Source organism: Macaca mulatta, chromosome 5 (genome assembly GCF_049350105.2).
Source record: "Macaca mulatta isolate MMU2019108-1 chromosome 5, T2T-MMU8v2.0, whole genome shotgun sequence".
NCBI classification, from domain to species: Eukaryota; Metazoa; Chordata; class Mammalia; order Primates; family Cercopithecidae; genus Macaca; species Macaca mulatta.
In genome coordinates this window covers 122,373,077-122,391,922 of record NC_133410.1, presented here as the reverse complement: position 1 = coordinate 122,391,922, position 18,846 = coordinate 122,373,077, and the positions used below count along the sequence as shown (strand labels likewise).

The window sequence follows — 18,846 nt, the reverse complement described above, 5'->3', positions numbered from 1 at the left end:
ATTTGAAGGACATACTGTAGTAAAACTGCAATACTGTAACTTCAATATGTTGAAAACTCCAAGAGAAAAAAGTGAAGGGAGAGACATTATTAAAACATATAAAAATGGAAATGCATTTTGATAAATACATATATGTAGAATACAGATAAATATGTCCACATACACACATATGTGCATATACATCATAATAATTCCAAGGATGAGTATTTTCAAATCATCTACTCCAAAATGAACTAATTAGAAAAATAAACCTCTAAAAAATCAAGTGGCATTATACCATATGGTCTGATAGTTGTGATACCTCTGAATAGTATTCTATTTTTTCTTTTATATGGTAAAAAATATTTTCCTAGTTGACTTTATGACTCTGTTCAGTCAAACTCTTGACCTATCCAGTCTATGGCATTAAATGATAATTGAGCTCAAAGAGGAAAGGGGAAAAAGCAGAAAAAAGCCTTTGAACCCTTAATCCTTTTGTCTATACATTTCACTCTCATATCTTGCCCGGATGTGTTTTGATCCATGAATCTTCAATGAAAATGCATGTGGTTTCACACAGAGAAAAACTGCTTCTTTAGGATATGTGGAATCACAAAGATCCTATTTAAATCTACTCTGCTTTAGTGTGCAGGAATGTTAGGGGGCTTTAAACTCAGTTACAACATACTGCTTGTTGCAACAGAATTGTGCCTTTGGTGTTCTGTTTTACAGGTTTGTCCCCACTTAGGAGCGTAGAAAGTACTTTGACATGCCACAATCACTTAGACCAGTTTTTAAAAGTCTAAACGAGCCTCACACTTCTACTTCTTGTTTTACTTTTGCATTCCAATGATGTGCATGCTTTTTAGCAGCTTTCAAACAAGAGAAACCTACAAATATCAGGGATCAAATGTTTTATAAGTCATTGGAACACTGATATGTCTAACAAGGAGTAGAACCTAGATTTCAGTAATGCAGCCTGTTCCCAGAAAATTCAGATGCCTGGGTCACTGGTGTGTAGTTGTCTCACTGCAGGAGCTTAAGTGACATTCATCAAAGTCAAGCCGAAAGAGAACAAGGGAAGTTACAGAGGCTATGCTTCAGGGCAGCTAAATGTGCCACCAATAGGCACTGAGTGTGAACAAGGCTCAAGATGAAGGGGAAAGGAAAACAGTGCAAATAGAAGTTATGAGAGAGGATTGCCAGCCTAAACTAGTAGACTTCATGTATCCCGGAGGAAAGTTTCAAGCTCTACAAAGACTAGGAATTTTGAATTGAAAACAGGAGGATTAGTAGTTAATAAAACTATTCATTAAAAACTGTTATAGTTTTTAAACATTTGTGTGACTTTAAGATGGAAACACAGTGCATTAACGTTTAAATATAAATGATACAAAGGAAGACAAAAATATTTTTCCAGAAATTTTTTTTGTCTCATCCTTCATAACATCTTTAGTTTCCTTGTTAATTTTTAAAATTCAAAATAGCCATAAACAAAGTGTTCAAAGCTCTGGTTCTGTTTCATTCTCAAATAACTGTTCACATATTGGTACAATCTATGTGTTGCCTAAGGAAACTTCTCTTCCTAGGTTTGACTCAGGAGACTAACTTGTGACAAATTCGAAGTTTAAGTTTAGGACACAAAAATAGTGGATGTTTAAAATCAGTAGAGTATCTATTATGTCTTAGGCAAAGGTGATATGATATAGAATCCTATGGCTATTAGGTGTATAGTAAGCTTGTCAAATCCCATGACATCGGGGCATTAGGCTGTTCCGGGCTGGATACTGTTCTCATCTTGCACATTAAAACCTCAAAGTACATGGAGTACCTAAAGTTCTCCCAGGTATACACACTCAGTTGTCACTGCACTGCTTAGTTATGTAAAGAACACACATGTAACATTAATACAGGCACTATCATGGTCTTTAATCACAGTTTGCTCAACTTGCACTATCATTATACATTTGACTAAAACCGAGAATTTAGTTTCGAAAGTGAACAGATATTACATATCTAAATATTTTACCAAGATAAATTGAAACAGACAAGTAAAATATTAAAGACAAAGAAAAGAGAAGAAAAAAGTTTCCTGAGTTTGGTCATTCTGTAGCAAAGTTAATGACAATGAGAAATGGAGTGCCTTTTTGGGAGGGACCACAGGAGTGGTTCGTTAGTCATACGGGTTCTGTCTGTATGTGGAAAGCAGCTGCTGCTTATGAAAATTATTAGAGAATCAAGTGTGATAAATAAAAAACAAAGTTAGTTTTCTTCCTACTGAACCCTAGTTCAAAGTGGAAAATAGATCTCAGTTATAAATTATTAACACTGAAAGAGAAACAGCATATTATACAGACACCTGCACAGATTTATGGCATGTCTTAGTTGCAAAAAGAAGTGGAAGAATAGACAGTTAACTAAGTAATTCAAACTAAATAAAGTTATAATTTTGCAAAAGAGAAGGGAGATAGAAAGTGATCAATGAATGTCATTTGCAATTGTTATTTTCAATATCATGTAGTTAATATCACCAACAAATTTTTAAAAATCTACTTCCACCCATTACCTCAAAAAAGGGTCTTTTAAATTTATTTTACTCAAAAAGGAATCAAGAATAAAACAGTAAAATAAGAAATGCATTGCATCAACGCCAATATCATATATCTCAAAAGTACAACATTCAGTATCATGCAGACATATGGTTAATAAAGACCAACTTCAGATATTTGAAAAATAGTACTATGAACAAAATAGTGTTCTGGTATTTTGGTTGTATCATTTAATATACTATATAGAAGCTCCTTGCATGTGCCATTTCCTCAAATAATAATTTATGTAAAACTTGCAGTCATAACATTTAAAACAAAAAAAATTCTGTTTTGCACTTGTAATTCCATTTTATCTTTAGAATAAACACCTAAAAATGGCAATTTCATAACATAATCTTTTTTTCTAAATACATCTGGGAGTTGAATAGCCAGCAAAAGTCATTCCAAGTTATACAAAGCAATCGTGTCTCAACTTTTTCCCTTTATGATGACTTAAAACACAATGAGTTATTTTTTACAGAATTCTATAGTTGAAAACAATTTGCTAATACAATTTTTGAGAGCTTGAACACAAGTTAGATTGCTGATTGCCCTCATACTAGTTATAATTTCCATATTTCTTCTAGATTTGTTCATTGGAAGTCTACTATAAAAAAATCTGTCCCTTCTCCTCCACTTATTTACTTATTTATTCAATTATTTATTTCTATTAGTAAAGAACCAGGGCTATTTCTTTTATTCTATGAGTTATTATTTATTTTCATTAGTTATTTTGTTGCTCAAATTTCTCTGTATTCAGTCATTGGGAGCTGCTTCAGGTTGATATGCCCCACCATTTTCTGAGGCTGTTCTTACTCAAATCAGCCATTTTCTCAAGAAGTTATATTTTCTTCTGTTGCAAAATTATGTTTGGAAACCAAGATGTAGGCTAGGTTTGCTCAGTGTTACCGCAGTATCCTTGCTTCTAGGCCCTCTAAGTGAAGAGAAGTAGGAAATATGTCTGTATACACACAACACACAACTCTATGTATTTGTTTTTATATCTATCTGTCTATATATTAAGAACAACAAGTTCTGGCGGCTCACGCCTGTAATCCCAGCACTTTGGGAGGCCGAGGCAGATGAATCACAAGGTCAGGAGTTCGAGACCAGCCTGGGCAACATGGTGAAACCCCGTCTATACTAAATATACAAAAAATTAGCTGGGCATCGTGGCAGGTGCCTGTAATCCCAGCTACTCGGGAGGTTAAGGCAGGAGAATCACTTTAACCCAGGAGCCAGAGGTTGCTGTGAGCCGAGATCGCGCCACTGCACTCCCGCCCTGGTGACAGAGTGAGATTCTGTCTCATAAAAAAATAAATAAATAAATAACAACGAGTTCATATGATATTTTCATAGCCTTTGTTAATCCTTTTAGTAAGTATATTTCCTTTTGCCCTCTCACATAAAAAGGGGGACTATCTGGTGATATAATAAGTAATATCACTATGCACATAAGTGCTTTCAAAAACATCATTTCATTTTAATCCTTTGAATTACTCTGTTTCATACATGCGCGAGTTTAAATATAATTATCATTATTAACTCAGTTTACCGATGAGAAAACTGAGGCCAGGGATCAGACATCCAGAATTTGGTAGAGCTAAGATTTGAGTTAAGGACTCCGAACCCTAAATTTCATACTCTTTCCACTATACCCAAAGAGAAAGATCACATTTTTATTTATTGACTTTTTACATATAAAGTCTCTGCAATTAATGAAAATAAGCATCATCCTGCCACCACTTCAAACTTACCACATATAAAGCAATGTGTTTTTACTTCCCATCTGACTTTCACATGAAATTCGTATTTCTGTCAATGAGCATCATTTTTTAATATCATTGAAATATATAACTTTAAAGTTATTTTTATTCACTCTTCTCTTTTTTCTTTATTCCTAGTTGAGTACTGATAACCATCCTGTTTTCCTCCCTGCTGCTTTTCCGGTATGACAATTCCAATCCAAGCCCTGTTCATCTCTCTTGGATTACCATCACAGTCTTCTGGGTGACCCTGACACTTCACTTCCTTCTCATAATCTTTCTTCATCACAGAGAACCTTCTATATCTGCTTATTTTTTGCTTTACTGAGTTTAGCTACTTCTTTGCTCTGTAGGTGCTCCAACTTTATTTCCAACCCCTTCCTTCCACTTTGATCATGCCAAGCTGTTCACCAGCTTCTATGTTCAACCTCAAGATACCCTCTCCATCTAAGCCAACCCTACCACCTACCTATCCTCAAGTCCACAATCTCTCTTAAAAAGCAACAAGCTATTTCATATTACATGCTTATATAAAAACATCTCATGTACCCTATAAATATACACATCTACTATGTACTAAAAAACAAAAAAAGAAAAAATTTAAGTTATGATACCTAATCTAGCTCTGTACTCTAATTTTTCCATTGCCATTAACCTCAAATATCTATCTAAAAGGGAAGTTACTTGACAGAAAATATTTTTTTACTCAGTAAATAATCTTTATCTCTCAATTTAAAATTTGGCTCATAGCAGTTATTCAACAAATAATTCTTCCATCCAAGGGACTGCAATACCCTGAATTATATATATTATATACATCTGAACCCACTTTGGAAATAGGGAGGATGCTTGATGGAAAAATGAAGCATGGCAAATGTTTATCTAAGACATGAAAGAAGATAAATAAAACAAGCATAATTAAAAAGAGCTTCTGTTTGATTGTAAGTGAAAATGTGATTAAAACTAAGAAGCATCATTCTCTGAATTTCCTGAGTCTTGCTCTGTCGCCCAGGCTGGAGTGCAATGGCCGGATCTCAGCTCACTGCAAGCTCCGCCTCCCGGGTTTACGCCATTCTCCTGCCTCAGCCTCCCGAGTAGCTGGGACTACAGGCGCCAGCCACCTCGCCTGGCTACTTTTTTTGTATTTTTTTTTTAGTAGAGACGGGTTTTCACCGTGTTAGCCAGGATGGTCTTGATCTCCTGACCTCGTGATCCGCCCGTCTCGGCCTCCCAAAGTGCTGGGATTACAGGCTTGAGCCACCGCGCCCGGCCTTTACAAACGTTTAAAGATCATTGGAGTGACTAAATTGTTTCAGATGCTCTTATACAACTTACTAAAGAATACATAACCCAGAAGGCCCTCATGTGAAGGCCAGTTACAGTGATTAATGGGCATTAGTCTTAATTATCAAGTTTCCTTCAATGGCAAAACATTTGTCATATCAGCATATTACAAAGTGTTCTTTTATCTTTTGGTTCTGTTTTCTAGTATGAAAGCTGAAAGTTCTAAAATATTGCCCCTTGTGTTGAAAGACTGAGTATGAGTGCTTTATGTTATATACAAGGGCCCTTATATTCGATAAAGTGTTTGTAGTCAGAGAATTGGCATCTGCTACTGGGTCCTTTGTTGTCTCCCTTCTCCCCAGTAACGGTAACATGTGATTTCACAGATGGCTTTTCTCGCTCCCACCCACGCCCAGCCTTTGATTCCTGTCCCTTGGAGCCCACAGTGAAGACCCACGTTATGTAGGTGACCACCCTGAATGAAAGCTCCTCATTTCCTAAGTAACCTCTGTCCTCAAAGAAGTTACTGTTTCCAGGTAACCTGTTCCACTTACATTTTATTGGTTTCAGTCATTTTAGGTTGTGACACGGTTTAATTAAGCATTCTGGCCCAGTTTGAGGCAGGAGCCATAAATAAGGAAGTTTGTACTACTACCTCTAGAAGAACTCGGGAGATTTATTTTCACTAAGCTGTACAGTTGGAAGGTTTGTGAATTGCTGAGGTTTAAGCGTTTACTCTGGACACTTGTTTATTACAGCACCCTGCAATTTAAAGGCAGCTACTGTTACTGCCATCAGATCTTTGTAAAATGATTAATTAAACAATGATGATATTTCTCTGTGAATTTCTAACTCCTGATATTATCAGTGTACAGAGTACCTAAAAGAAAAGTGAGAATAAACTTCAGGATAAATCAACTGTGGTTCTCAGGGAACCACAATAAATTTCTTCCTTCAAAATGGCTCAGATCAGTACCTGAAATACAAAACAACCATACAGCTTTATATGATTACTTCATTTTGTATACAGTCTGTCTTAATAACTTCCATAAAATTTCATGCACCACAACCGGAACTATTTCCTTCCATTATTTCATAAGAAAACTTGTGTCATATAAACAAAAATAGACAATCTCAACTCTAATATAATGGCACAACTAACATTTCATTCTTTTTTTGTTTGTTTGTTTGTTTTTTGTTTTTTTGAGACGGAGTCTCGCTCTGTCGCCCAGGCTGGAGTGCAATGGCACGATCTCGGTTCACTGCAAGCTCCGCCTCCCGGGTTTACGCCATTCTCCTGCCTCAGCCTCCCGAGTAGCTGGGACTACAGGCGCCAGCCACCTCGCCCGGCTACTTTTTTGTATTTTTTAGTAGAGACGGGGTTTCACCGTGTTAGCCAGGATGGTGTCGATCTCCTGACCTCGTAATCCGCCCGTCTCGGCCTCCCAAAGTGCTGGGATTACAGGCTTGAGCCACCGCGCCCGGCCTCATTCTTGTTATTTGTGAAAGTTCCTATCACCCTAGGAGGTCTATGAGCTCCTTGGGTAAAGGTACTCTGTCTAGGGCATAGTGTCAGCTCAAAAAAAATTTTATCTTAAATAAAGAAAAACTTGGAAATTTTACCAACTCTCTTAATCATTTATAATAATAAAGGGAAGCAAAGAAACAATTAAAATGACACAGAAGCATAAAAACAGGAAGAATTCTAACAGATCTTATATCCTTGTTATTTTATAGATGTAAAAACTGAGGTCAGTTGTTTACCCAAGGTTATAGTGAGTAGACAGAATTAAGCACAGGTCTCCTGAATTTGTTTTTATGGAGCTTTAGACGTATCTGGTAAATATAATTTATTAACTTAGTAAACAGCTTTCTGGTATGTTGCCTGTTTTTTATAATCTTAGATCTCACATCCACCTCTTATCCTGCTGAATGTCTTGAAAGGGTTATTGGCTAAACTCGGTTTCAAATGCAAAAAAAAATTTGATCTTTATAATAAAAGTAGATTATTAGAATTCATGTTTGTGTGGTTAACATTATGTATGAAATAATAACATAGAGATTAAGTTTTTTCCCTAAAAAATAGCCTTTTGGAAAAACCATCATTAATTACATTCAAATACACAAAGAGAGGTCCTTTTCGGTCTTAATTGAAGGCTTTTTTTATAGACAAACTATAAACAAGTGAGTTAAAATTGGTAATTAATAAGTCTCTATGCAAAAATATATAAAAAGCCAAGAAATATAGGTTAATGTGAAATAACACCATTACTCTTAACCAAATAAATTGATTAGATTAAGATACACGTTTATAATGATTGTCATATCCCTGATTTTTTTTTTAAAAGAGATGGGGGTCTGTCTATGCTGCCCGGCCTGGTCTTCAACTCCTGGCTTTAAGCCCTCCTCGCGTCTCAGCCTCCCAAAGTGCTGGGATTACAGACATGAGCCACCACACCCAGCCCACATATTCTCTTCCTTAATACTACTTACATTGTTTTCTATTGAGGTGTTCTCCCATGATAAGCAACATAATAAAGACATACAATGAAAGAACGTCTCTAGAAAAAGGCTAAGTTGGATATAAATGAATCTCTAATGGGAGATGAAAGAGTTTTCCCTGGCAAAGTTGCTAATGAAAAAAGGAACATGGAAGAAGTAATTCCAACTGTACATGCTAAAAAGTACATTTCAGAATTCTGTACAACTGAGTAAGGAATCCCTTTCTGACTGCTCTGGAAGTTGTGGTGAACCAGAAAGAGAGTAAGAGAGCAGTTGATAAAGGATTCATGCAAAAAACAAAAACAGAAACAGAACAACTAACCAACCAAATAAACAAAAGATCCTGGCACTGTAAGAAGCTGATGAGTGAGTACTGAAAGAGAATATCTGAAGAATTAGGGGACATAACTCATCTATGAATTACTTATTCCTTCTTTCTTACTAAATTAATGTCATATTACATAATTTTGAAAAGATCTATCGAAGTCAAGTACAAAACACAAAAGGTAATTGTTGACTTGTGTTAGAAGTCCTAGAAGTGCTGACATCTCCAAAGGTTGGAGGCCTCCTAGGCTGCTAAGTTACCAATTAAATCCCTAGGACACTAACTTGAGTTCTTTCAAAACAGCACAACCTGTTTAAGACACAGTTTTAAATTCACAATGTAGTAGTCTTCCTTTAAAAACTTATCTTGGATAACTTGTCCACCTGCCCAAGCCTACATAAATGTCAGATACACACCATCTTATTTGCTGAAGATTATTCCATTAGGGCAAAGTTAGTCAAACTGCATATCATGAAGTCTTGCAACTTATCTCTTAAACAATTGTTTCCTCCTTTCTGTGCTCAGAATTAATTGGTTATTACATAAACCAATTAGTCTTATTAAACTTTCAGAAAGTTGCCAGGGTGTCTCCTATCTACACATGAAAAAATTAGAGTCATACTGATTATTAGAAGTAAATCTACGATTGCTTGAAATTTCAAGACGGAGTAGAGTAGGGGTTGGTGGCGGAATGGAAATGTTTATTCTAGTCATTTCCAACCCTGGTTGGAATCACCAAGGGAGCTTGAAAAGCATATGGATTATGGTCTCTTTTCCCTTCCAGTCTACCCCGGGATTCTGACTTATTATGAATGGGATAGAACCAGATGATTCTGTTGAGACTTTCCACAATAAACATTTAAAATCACAGCTCACCTTTGGAGCAAAAGGGGCACACTTAAATAGCTGATGACCTCACTAGCAATTTATGCAGAAATCCAGAATTTGAGAAATGTCTTCTGTATACTTTATTTTAGGATATAATGTCTCCATGACTGAGACTAAAAGTAAAAATTCTTTGTAAAGAAGAAATTATTTTGAGAAATACAAATAAAAAAGAGTGGCATAATGGAAAAATATAAATACAAGTAGATCATTAAATATGGCATGAGTAGAAGTCTTAACTTCCTTGTATTTTCACTGACTCTTACAATCTTTCTACAAAATATTTTCTGTATTCATTATGATGTCAAAATGTAGTGTAAATATCATTATTTTTAATCGATTGGTGACTAAGAGGACTAATAAAATTAAAAGTTTGATAATAAAGGTAATGAAGGAATTAATTCTGATTTTTAAAAATTAAAACATTTATGTGAACACAGATTAATGTAATAAAATAGAAAAAAATATTACTTTGAGTATGTATAAGATTTTAGATTCCAAAACTAAGCCAACTCACTCATAGTAGCTTTTTTCAATTAAAATTTTCTTTTTCTTTCAACTGTCTTCTTAAAACTTACCTCAAGCCATACAATTGGGACTATTTTTGCCACAATTGCACAAATTTGACAGCTGTAACACTGAACTATTAGTCACACATGCAATGGTCAAAAGAGGTTCTTTATAATTAAAAACTAATAAAAACTCAGCTTTATGATGCTGGTGAAGAGTGTCATTAATAACGCAAGCCACTTATTTAAAGATAATGATTCCAGTCAAGAAAGGATTCGTGAACTGATCTAAGAAAAGAAATCAAAGGAGTGATAAAGAAAAAGATAATGGGTTTTAAATAATAATAATAATTCCATGAAAGCTACCACATTTAAATAGATATGACTGAACATTTTTGTTTAGACTCAAAATGGGAAAAGCAAATCAACAAAACTTTTGAATTTTCACATATAAGTGGACACTAGGACATAAGAAGCGTATCTGTCCAGATAAAACTCAAGACAGCACCAATCTACTTTATGTTAATGTGGTTTCTGGAAATACTGACATACTGATGAAGGCGCTCTGGGAAGTTAACATAAAGACAATTCCATGTAGGTTTTAAAAACTGTTGACTGGGATTTCCCACGTTTGTAGAGTTCTAGAATGTAACACATTACACAGTGCCATGTTATTCTGGTTGTGATTTGTATTTTTAATCACAGTGTATTTGGTTTGGTGTCCAGACATCTTTGTGCATACATGGTTCTTGACTAAGTGTTGCAATTTCCAGAATTGGACTTCCCTTCAGAAACAGGCTGCTGAGTGCCCAAGCAGAAGGCTCAAAAATGAGAGGGATGACTAGGCTGTCCAATCTCCTCCTACACTGCAGGCTTCACCCACAGACCACTAGGGAAAGCATGCTCAGTTTTACACTATGCTTCATGTTCATTTTCAACTCATTCTTATAACATAATTACAAAGTATAGAATACATTCCACTCTCAACTTGCAAATAAAACACTTTAAGAAAAAATACTAATATAACTTTTAAAAATCTTCATTTCTCCAAGTCACATTACAACTCGATGAGAACTTTATTACATATACTCAATAAGTATTATCATTGCTATCAATTAAATAACCCAATGAACAAGAAGAATGTGGTGGGCGGGGAGATTCCCCCAAAGCCTATCCTAGAAAAAAGTCTTGTTCTCACCAAGATAATAACTGTGTACATTTTTAAAAGCAAATAACTAATCAGAACCTTTTTCTGTGAAATTAAATGAAAACAACTTGAAAGGAAGTTATTTTTTATTTTCCACTTAATCCCATGCAAAATCACCTATCAGTTTAACAAAAGTGGAGATGCAAATACATCTTGAAGTCCTAATAAAATTGTGACAAAAAATGATTATATATCATAGTCTGTAATTGCCAGTAATTGACATCAATTTGAAGAGCAAATATTGACTTCTAATAGTTGATTTTCCAAGAAATCTCATGAAATATTTTGGTGCAATTTTGATAGAATCCCAACATGAATTTACATAATTTCCCCCTCAAATTCATCATTTAATTTATTATCACAGTATTTAAATTTCTTTCAGCTGTAGGAAGTTAATTTAGAGATGAAGAAATTGAAGCATTTGGTGGAATAAACAATTTCCTTATAATCTACATCCAGTTTAGGTACAGACCAAGAAAGAATGTAACTTTTTCTTCTCCAATGAACTTTAGAGCCAGACAGACCTGGATTCAAATCCCAACTCTGCCACATGCTACTTGTGTATGACTAAGCAATTTCCTTGTTTGTGAAATCCAGAGAATAATACCTAATATACAGGACTGTTATCATGGTTAACAGCACAATGTGTGTAAAGTGTCACATACAGGACCACATGGGTACTCAATAAATGATCATAAATATTTTTTCAGAAAATATGAACTCTGGCATTTTAATAGTATAAATTAAAATAATAAAAAGAATTTCTTAAACATTAGGATGTTAAGAACTAGTCATACATTTGCCTTTTAAGTCATATGATTCCAGTGAGTGTTGTAGACATTATGATGGATTGGACAATGGTTTCTCCGTGCTGAGAAATGGTGAACATACTGATTTATTTGAAAATTTATGGTGATCATAAATTTAAATGAGAAATATTATTTAAATATATACTTTATGTTCTTATAAGTGTGAACTAAATGATGAGAACACATGGACACATAGAGGGGAACGACACACACACTGGGACTTATTGGAGGAGGGAGAGGATCAGGAAAAATCACTAATGGGTACTAAGCTTAATACCTGGGTGATGAAATAATCTGTACAACAAACCCCCATGATACACGTTTACCTAGGAAACAAACCTGCACATCCTGAACATGTACCCCTGAACTTATAATAAGTTTTAAAATAAATAAAATAAATATATGCTTTACTTTCAAGAATAAATTTGTTTACTCATTCTCTAAAAATTATGTATTTTTCAAATTTTAAAAAACATAGAGTTGGGAAATAGTATCTGGTTGTGGAAAGAATATTACACTTGAAATCACTTTTTAGAACTAAGTCTCGCAAATTTGTGAAAACGCTGATAAATCACTTAACCATTTTTTTGCTGGCATCCTCCTCAATTCTAAAATTCTCAGATTCCAACATAAAAACTAGCAATCTGGACATACAAATAACTTACTTGTTAATATAAGCTAATAATTAGAATAGGGATATTCTGATTTTTGTAAAATGCCAGATTAATGTACTCTTCAGCAAACATACTATATTAGTTTAACTCATCTTAATATTTGTCTATTTGTTTAAAGCTTAGCTTTATTCTAGCTCTACACAGTATGACACAGATACAATAGATATTTGGTACTATACCATATTTAAATATTAGCTAATCAGAGTATAGCCCAAAGAAGTCCGAACATATTATTCTAAGATAAGTTCTGCTTATAATGAGGTTGAAAGTAGATCTCTTAGTATACATTGTTTTAATACCACACCATTGGCAACTTGGTAGAGGGGTTATAGTCAAGTATGCAACATGTTTCAAGTTTACAAATAATTAAAATTAATTTTAAATGTTTTATGGAGGACAAAATAATAATACGAAGATTATTTTAATTAATGATACGTTTACAAAAGAATATTAAAATGAAGATTAAATGTGACTGCTTAATTGATTTTAATGTGCAATATCTTTACCTTAGTAAAAGTCCTTCAAAATCAGCTTATTTATTTTCTTTCAAGTCCCATAATTGGCTTTTATCTGCATTGGGGTGGATCTCATCTGAATTTTTCAAATAAACAGTTTCATTAGCAAGAGGCACTACAAATGGATATGAAAATGATATACTCAATCATCTGTACAACTAATGTTTTCCCTTATGATGATAAAGTGGCATCAGCAAATAAACGATGATAATTTTAAAATTACTTTCTGCAGATGGTATTCCAGAATGCCACTAATAGGCATCTTTTTTCATTTCTTCATGAACTATCATGAACGTATGTACACTTTAAGGTATGATGTACACCTTAAGGTACGATGATGAGGTAAATTTTTCTTCTTTCAAAAAAAAAATTGAAAACTGATTCAGTGGGTATGTGTGTGTGGCGGGGTTGGGAGAGGGATTGTTGGTCTAGAAAATAAATATAATGTAGCTAAAAAGCACACCCACTCTTTTAGCAAGTTTGTTCTGCTGTGTAAATATCTGCAGTAGAAAAGGGAGGAAGAGCAATAGGTGCATATGAAAAAAGAGGAACAAGGACAAATACTAGCTATGCCTTTATTTTCCTAATTTACTCTGGTTCTAGCTTAGATATGATATCTACATGTGAAGACCAGATGATCCTGTCATATGACCACATTACTAACCAATGATCTTCCCTATGGTTCTGGATTCAAGCTAAAGCAATGCAGCATCCAAGCAACTGAGATTCTCAACAACAACTGGCACCTTTTATTATAACAGTACAGTTTATTTTTATTTTTAACACGGTTTGGAAAAGGAAAAACATTCAACTAGATACAGAAACAAACCAGAGTGAGATCAAGTGATTTTCCAGGTGTATGCATGGTACTCTAGCTAAGCAAAGTTGCTAGGTCACAGCTGAATGCTGACAAGGGCCCCTAGCCAAGAAATCATATACTGTGCTTTGGAGAACAAAAGATAAAAAAGATATAATCACAGAAAATTACTTTATACAATAATGTTCCATTTAGAGGATTAGAAACAGAACTGCAGTCGCTGTCAAGAAGGAAGTCAACCTCCACAACATTGCTAATAATACTTTTGATTCTACAAAAAAGAATTAATGCAATCTTGAAACAACACGGCCTTTTAAAGGTCAGACAAGCAGTATTAAAGTTTTCCCCAGAAGGAAAATCATTATATACTGCTAATTTTATTTCTGTAGCCTAATAAGAGTCATTTGATCTAGCTGGTGGTGAGATAAGTAGTAAACTGAAATGTAATGAATCCCCATGCAGTAAGATCTCAACTCAACGTGGGTTCTCAAGTGTCTTTCCAAAAATGAGGCAAAGACTACATCCCCCAAATTGAAAGGTAAACATATTTATTATGGAAGAAAAAAAGAGTCCATTGAGCATATGGATTATTAAGTATATGCATCCCCATTGCATCTCTAATCCCAGAGCTATGTTTAACAACAGTTTGTGTACAAACCACTATTTTAACGCTCTGCTAATGTGATATGCCATTTGTCATCTTCTGAAATTATTCAGTGACCTACTTTGTTAATTAAAACATTTACAGAGATCTTCCTTTATAGATCTAGATCACTGACTAAATGAGTATTTCAGTTCCATCAAGTTGTAAGATTATTTCTATTATAAAGGAAAACAGTATTTTAAGAGAAAGAAGCAATAGTTCAATGTAAAAGGAATCAACATTTCATCCTTTGTTTAACCTTGGTTGTTTTGATTTCATTGCCATATTCAGAAAAGAAAATTAAAAGATTAATGATAGAAAACAAAAAATTAATTAAAATTTTTAAAATGCAGAGACACAGCTCACTGCACCAACATTCTTAGTGCAGCTTCGCTAAGAAGTGAAAACCTGGTGTAAACCTCCAGGAGGGAAAAGGAGAGCACATAAAATCTGTAGTTTATTCTTAACTAGAGGTCTACATCAAATATACAGTGAGAAGACACACTGCTAAAGATACAGTAGTAGAGATGAGGAACAAGAAGAGGAAAATACTTTAACCCTCCAACCATAAATCAACCCCTTCCTTCTTCTGTGCCCAGGACTCAGAGTTGCTTGAAGAGATAAAGCACCTAGTTTTCAGATTAAATAAAGATAATTGAGACAAAAAAAGAAAAATGAAGTGGAGGCATTTTTGCCTTGCTTGGTCAAAGCAAAGGGAATTCACCCTGCTCAAGCATCTCCTCCCAATGCAGCAAATTTAGGCATGAGCTCTAGGCTGCAAACTAAGCTTAGAAATGGTGCAGGGGAATGATGGAAGGAAGGGAGGATGAAATTGCCAGTTCGGAGGCTGATGGTGCTACACAGAGCTGCAGAGAAACAGGGTTAAAAGGATGCTCCTCATACCTTTCTTTTTCGTTCCATACGTTCTCTGGGGATTTTCCGTTGTTTTTTTCTGTCTCTCTCAAGATTTTTTTCCTTTTCATCCAGATCAGCCTCTCGAACTTTTTTAATAGAAGCAGCAGCGTGAGCCATTTTGCAGAGGAAATCAGCAGAAGCAGTAGCAGAGGATCAGTTTCCACTCCCTAGCAATCCAGGTGATTTTAGAGCTCTATGGAGATGTGATTTTCCCCACCAGGGCAATGGCTGGCAGCCAGAACATTCACAAGATAATCCACTCCGCCCCCGAGCTAGGTCATAATCTTGCTCCAGCCTCTGCAGCACCCATAACTCACTACAATGAACTAAGGTCCCAAACCGAGACCTCCAGCAGCATATACCTGCACGCACACAGGCATAGGTGTGCACCCACAGTCAGAAATGGTCCCGGGGGAAGGCGGAGCACTAGACTTCCAGCTCTTCAGCAGTTGGGTGGCTGCAAGTGCAGAGAAGCATCCTACTAGTTGAAAAAGCCATCCTTAGACACACATCACCAATTGGAACAGTCTTTGGGGACTCCTCCAGACAGTCTGTGTCTTCTGACTGGAGCCAGGAAGAGGCCACCTCTGTGAAACTGCTAGGGGGTGGGTAGTTTATTGCTGCTTCCAACCACACCTCTATGCAGGGTGAGAAGAAAATGGTGCAGTCTCGCTAAAGGACTCTCTCTGCTGCTGCTGCTGCTGCTGCCGTGCTACTGCTGTTACTGCCGTTGCTACGGCTGCTCTGCTGTAGCACATGACATGAATTCCTGCCTTTTTCATCTCACAGCCCTTTCCTTCTCCCAGGTTCATTTAAAGTAAAGAATCGACGTTGCTGTTTTGGGAGAAGAGGAGCACAGTTGGAGTTACTTGCCACTGCCGTGGCAATACAGGGGTGAGCAGGTCTGGGAAGGGCTGGGAGTAGCCAGGTCCTCACTGTGCCATTTACAGATCCACGTGAGGCTGAATTAGGGAGCTGCATTAAGCAGAGAAAGGAGCTGTCAGTGAACACACAGTATAATCTGGGTTCAGCGAGGTTTTCCTGGGAGAAAGAGGGGGCAGTTCAAAAGAGGGAGAGGAAGGCAGGAATAGAGAAAGGGAAAGAGGAAAGCAGGCACCACCCAAGCCACTCTTTATCACTCAGAGAGGGCACACAGGTACTCATTATTAATTATCAAAGGCTTTTGTTAAATGCAAATTTACTTGAAAAGCAATGTGATGAAGTAAAGCAGGATTATTTCTGAATGTTCCTGTATATACACTGAACAGGGAAGCTCAATGAAGGAGGAAAAGAGGATACAAGCTGTTAACTCAAGAAGATGAAGTTCTCTATAGTATTCCAGTTATGTATACCGCCCCAGTTTTATCAAGGTCCAATAGGATGGCAAGGATGGCACTCACTTCTCAGTTATTCACTCTTAGCTGGAGACAGAATCACACCACTATATTGTATATATAGCACGATGGACGTTCCTTCCCAATACACACAACTGTTGCATTTTAGGAAAAGGGTTTTCACTACTATAATCATTGATAATAAAACAATATAATGAGTCTACATATATGCTATTGTTAGAAAAAGAGTAAAATAACATTAAAAGTGCTCTCCTAGAAAATGATATGTTTTTGTATCCTAACCCTGATGACATATCTGCTTCCACAAATGGAAAGCGTAAAGTCTCATTTCTTGCACTACATAAAGATAGTAAGAGAGCAACTCTTCTTGGGGGAAAATACTAACATGGATGGTACATGTTATAGTTTATATAACATAATTTGCAATTTTTCCTTTTACCTAAACTGAGTTGAAAGCAGCAAGATTAATAAAATATCCCATAAGCAAGCAAAATGCAGTCCACAGTAGTATAGAGAACCTAGCACTTAATCTGATTCAAAAGTCAGTCAAAGGAAACAGTAATCACCACGGCGTGGATCAGCGTTGTATTGTTGATACGATGGTCAGTCAACTTACAGACAGTAAAGGAGGGGAGAGAAGGAAGCAGTTTTTATCATATATGGGGAGTATTAGCTTTCTCTGATCTGAACAGCTGAAAATTCATGTTCCAAAAAAAACAAAAATAAAAACAAATCAGCTTCATATGTATCTAAGCCTTTCAAACTTCCTTGTCTGAAAAACCTTTTACATTTTTACAGAGAAATACACATAGCCATTCAGGCTTTCTGGAAAGACAATGTGTGGATGTGGGGAGGATTCTTCTATCTCCTTGGCCAGGGGAGTCACTGTCTGCCACTTGACATAGCATACTTCAGACATTTTCTCCTCTGAAGTACTCTGGAGAATCAGCTGTTGTGGTGTCAAAGCAGTCATTAGGAAAGAAGATGGTTTGGGGAAAGCAGCAAGACTGGAGCACAGGGTGTTCTGAATGCCATCTGGCATTCTCTTCTCTTCTACTTTAAAAGAAATGTTTGCAACAAGCAAGTCTTACTTGATTCGTGGATGTCCATTTAGCTTAATAGCATGAGTCCCAAGGAAATGTGGCTGAGCCTCCTGCAGTGCTTTTCCTGTTGTGAGGGTGACTCCAGCTTCTTCTGGCGCAAGACCTTTCCACTGCCCCTTTAGAACCTGCTGATACACCACCAAAATATCCTCTCCTCTTCTAGAAATCTCATTAAGAAAGTGAAAAATCATAAGCACAGATAGAGAAGAAAGTGAGGAGTTCTGTTGTCCAAAAAAAAAAAACGTTTTATTTCATTGGCTTTTAATGAGCTCAATATAGACTGTCTTGTAAAATCAAACAGTTATTAATTACATTATGTTGTTTTCTGATGCCAGGAAAAGTATACAATTTTACATGTTTTTTAAACTTCAACTTAATAAGTAAAAAAAAAAAAGAAAAAATTAGGCATGGTTAACAGAGTCTTAGTCTCTAAGGCTCTTTTACTTTCTATAAACAAGTATGACAGCTCTTTTTATCTTCGTCTCATAAAGAAAAGGTAATGAACTAGGTGTTAGTTTGTTAGATGTTAGATTGACTGACATACACATTGCACAAAGCACTGTGATTGTCACATCTTTAAGAATCATAATTACACTACTTTGCTTATATTTTCTCATAATACCTTTAAGTGTGACACAGAAGCAAAGTCACCATGTTTTCATAGAAGAGGACACTAGAAGCCAAATGATTTTTTCCAGGTATCTTTCCTTGGGATGGCTCACAAGGACAGGAGGGCCAAGGCTCAGTGCTCTTAAATCAACCTACCTCGGAAAACGAACCCACTCAAAAAGCCCTCATTGAGGGCTTTTTCTGTTCAAATAACAAAACAGGAAATCTGAGACAATTAATATAAATATTTGTAAATAAAATAAACTGATCACAAGTCTATTCTTACATGTGATTTTTATTTCTCTTTTCCTTAATTAAGGAACAGATTGCTCCCATAGGAGATAGTAGCGCATAATCCTTT

General features: G+C 35.8%; 1 protein-coding gene across 35 annotated transcripts in view; it reads right to left on the bottom strand.

The window, feature by feature from the left end:
- The window catches only part of ANK2 (ankyrin 2), a 695,731-nt gene that overhangs the window by 252,900 nt on the left and 423,985 nt on the right, over positions 1-18,846 (bottom strand). For 5 of the 35 annotated variants that reach the window (XM_078002177.1, XM_028848701.2, XM_078002187.1 and 2 more), the window contains exon 1: positions 15,407-15,816. The exons of the other annotated variants lie outside the window; for them this stretch is intronic. In XM_078002177.1, the coding sequence (XP_077858303.1) occupies positions 15,407-15,535 (129 nt within the window). In that variant the 5' untranslated portion in view covers positions 15,536-15,816. Of the gene's footprint in view, positions 1-15,406; positions 15,817-18,846 lie in introns of those variants that run through there. 35 annotated transcript variants of the gene reach the window in all.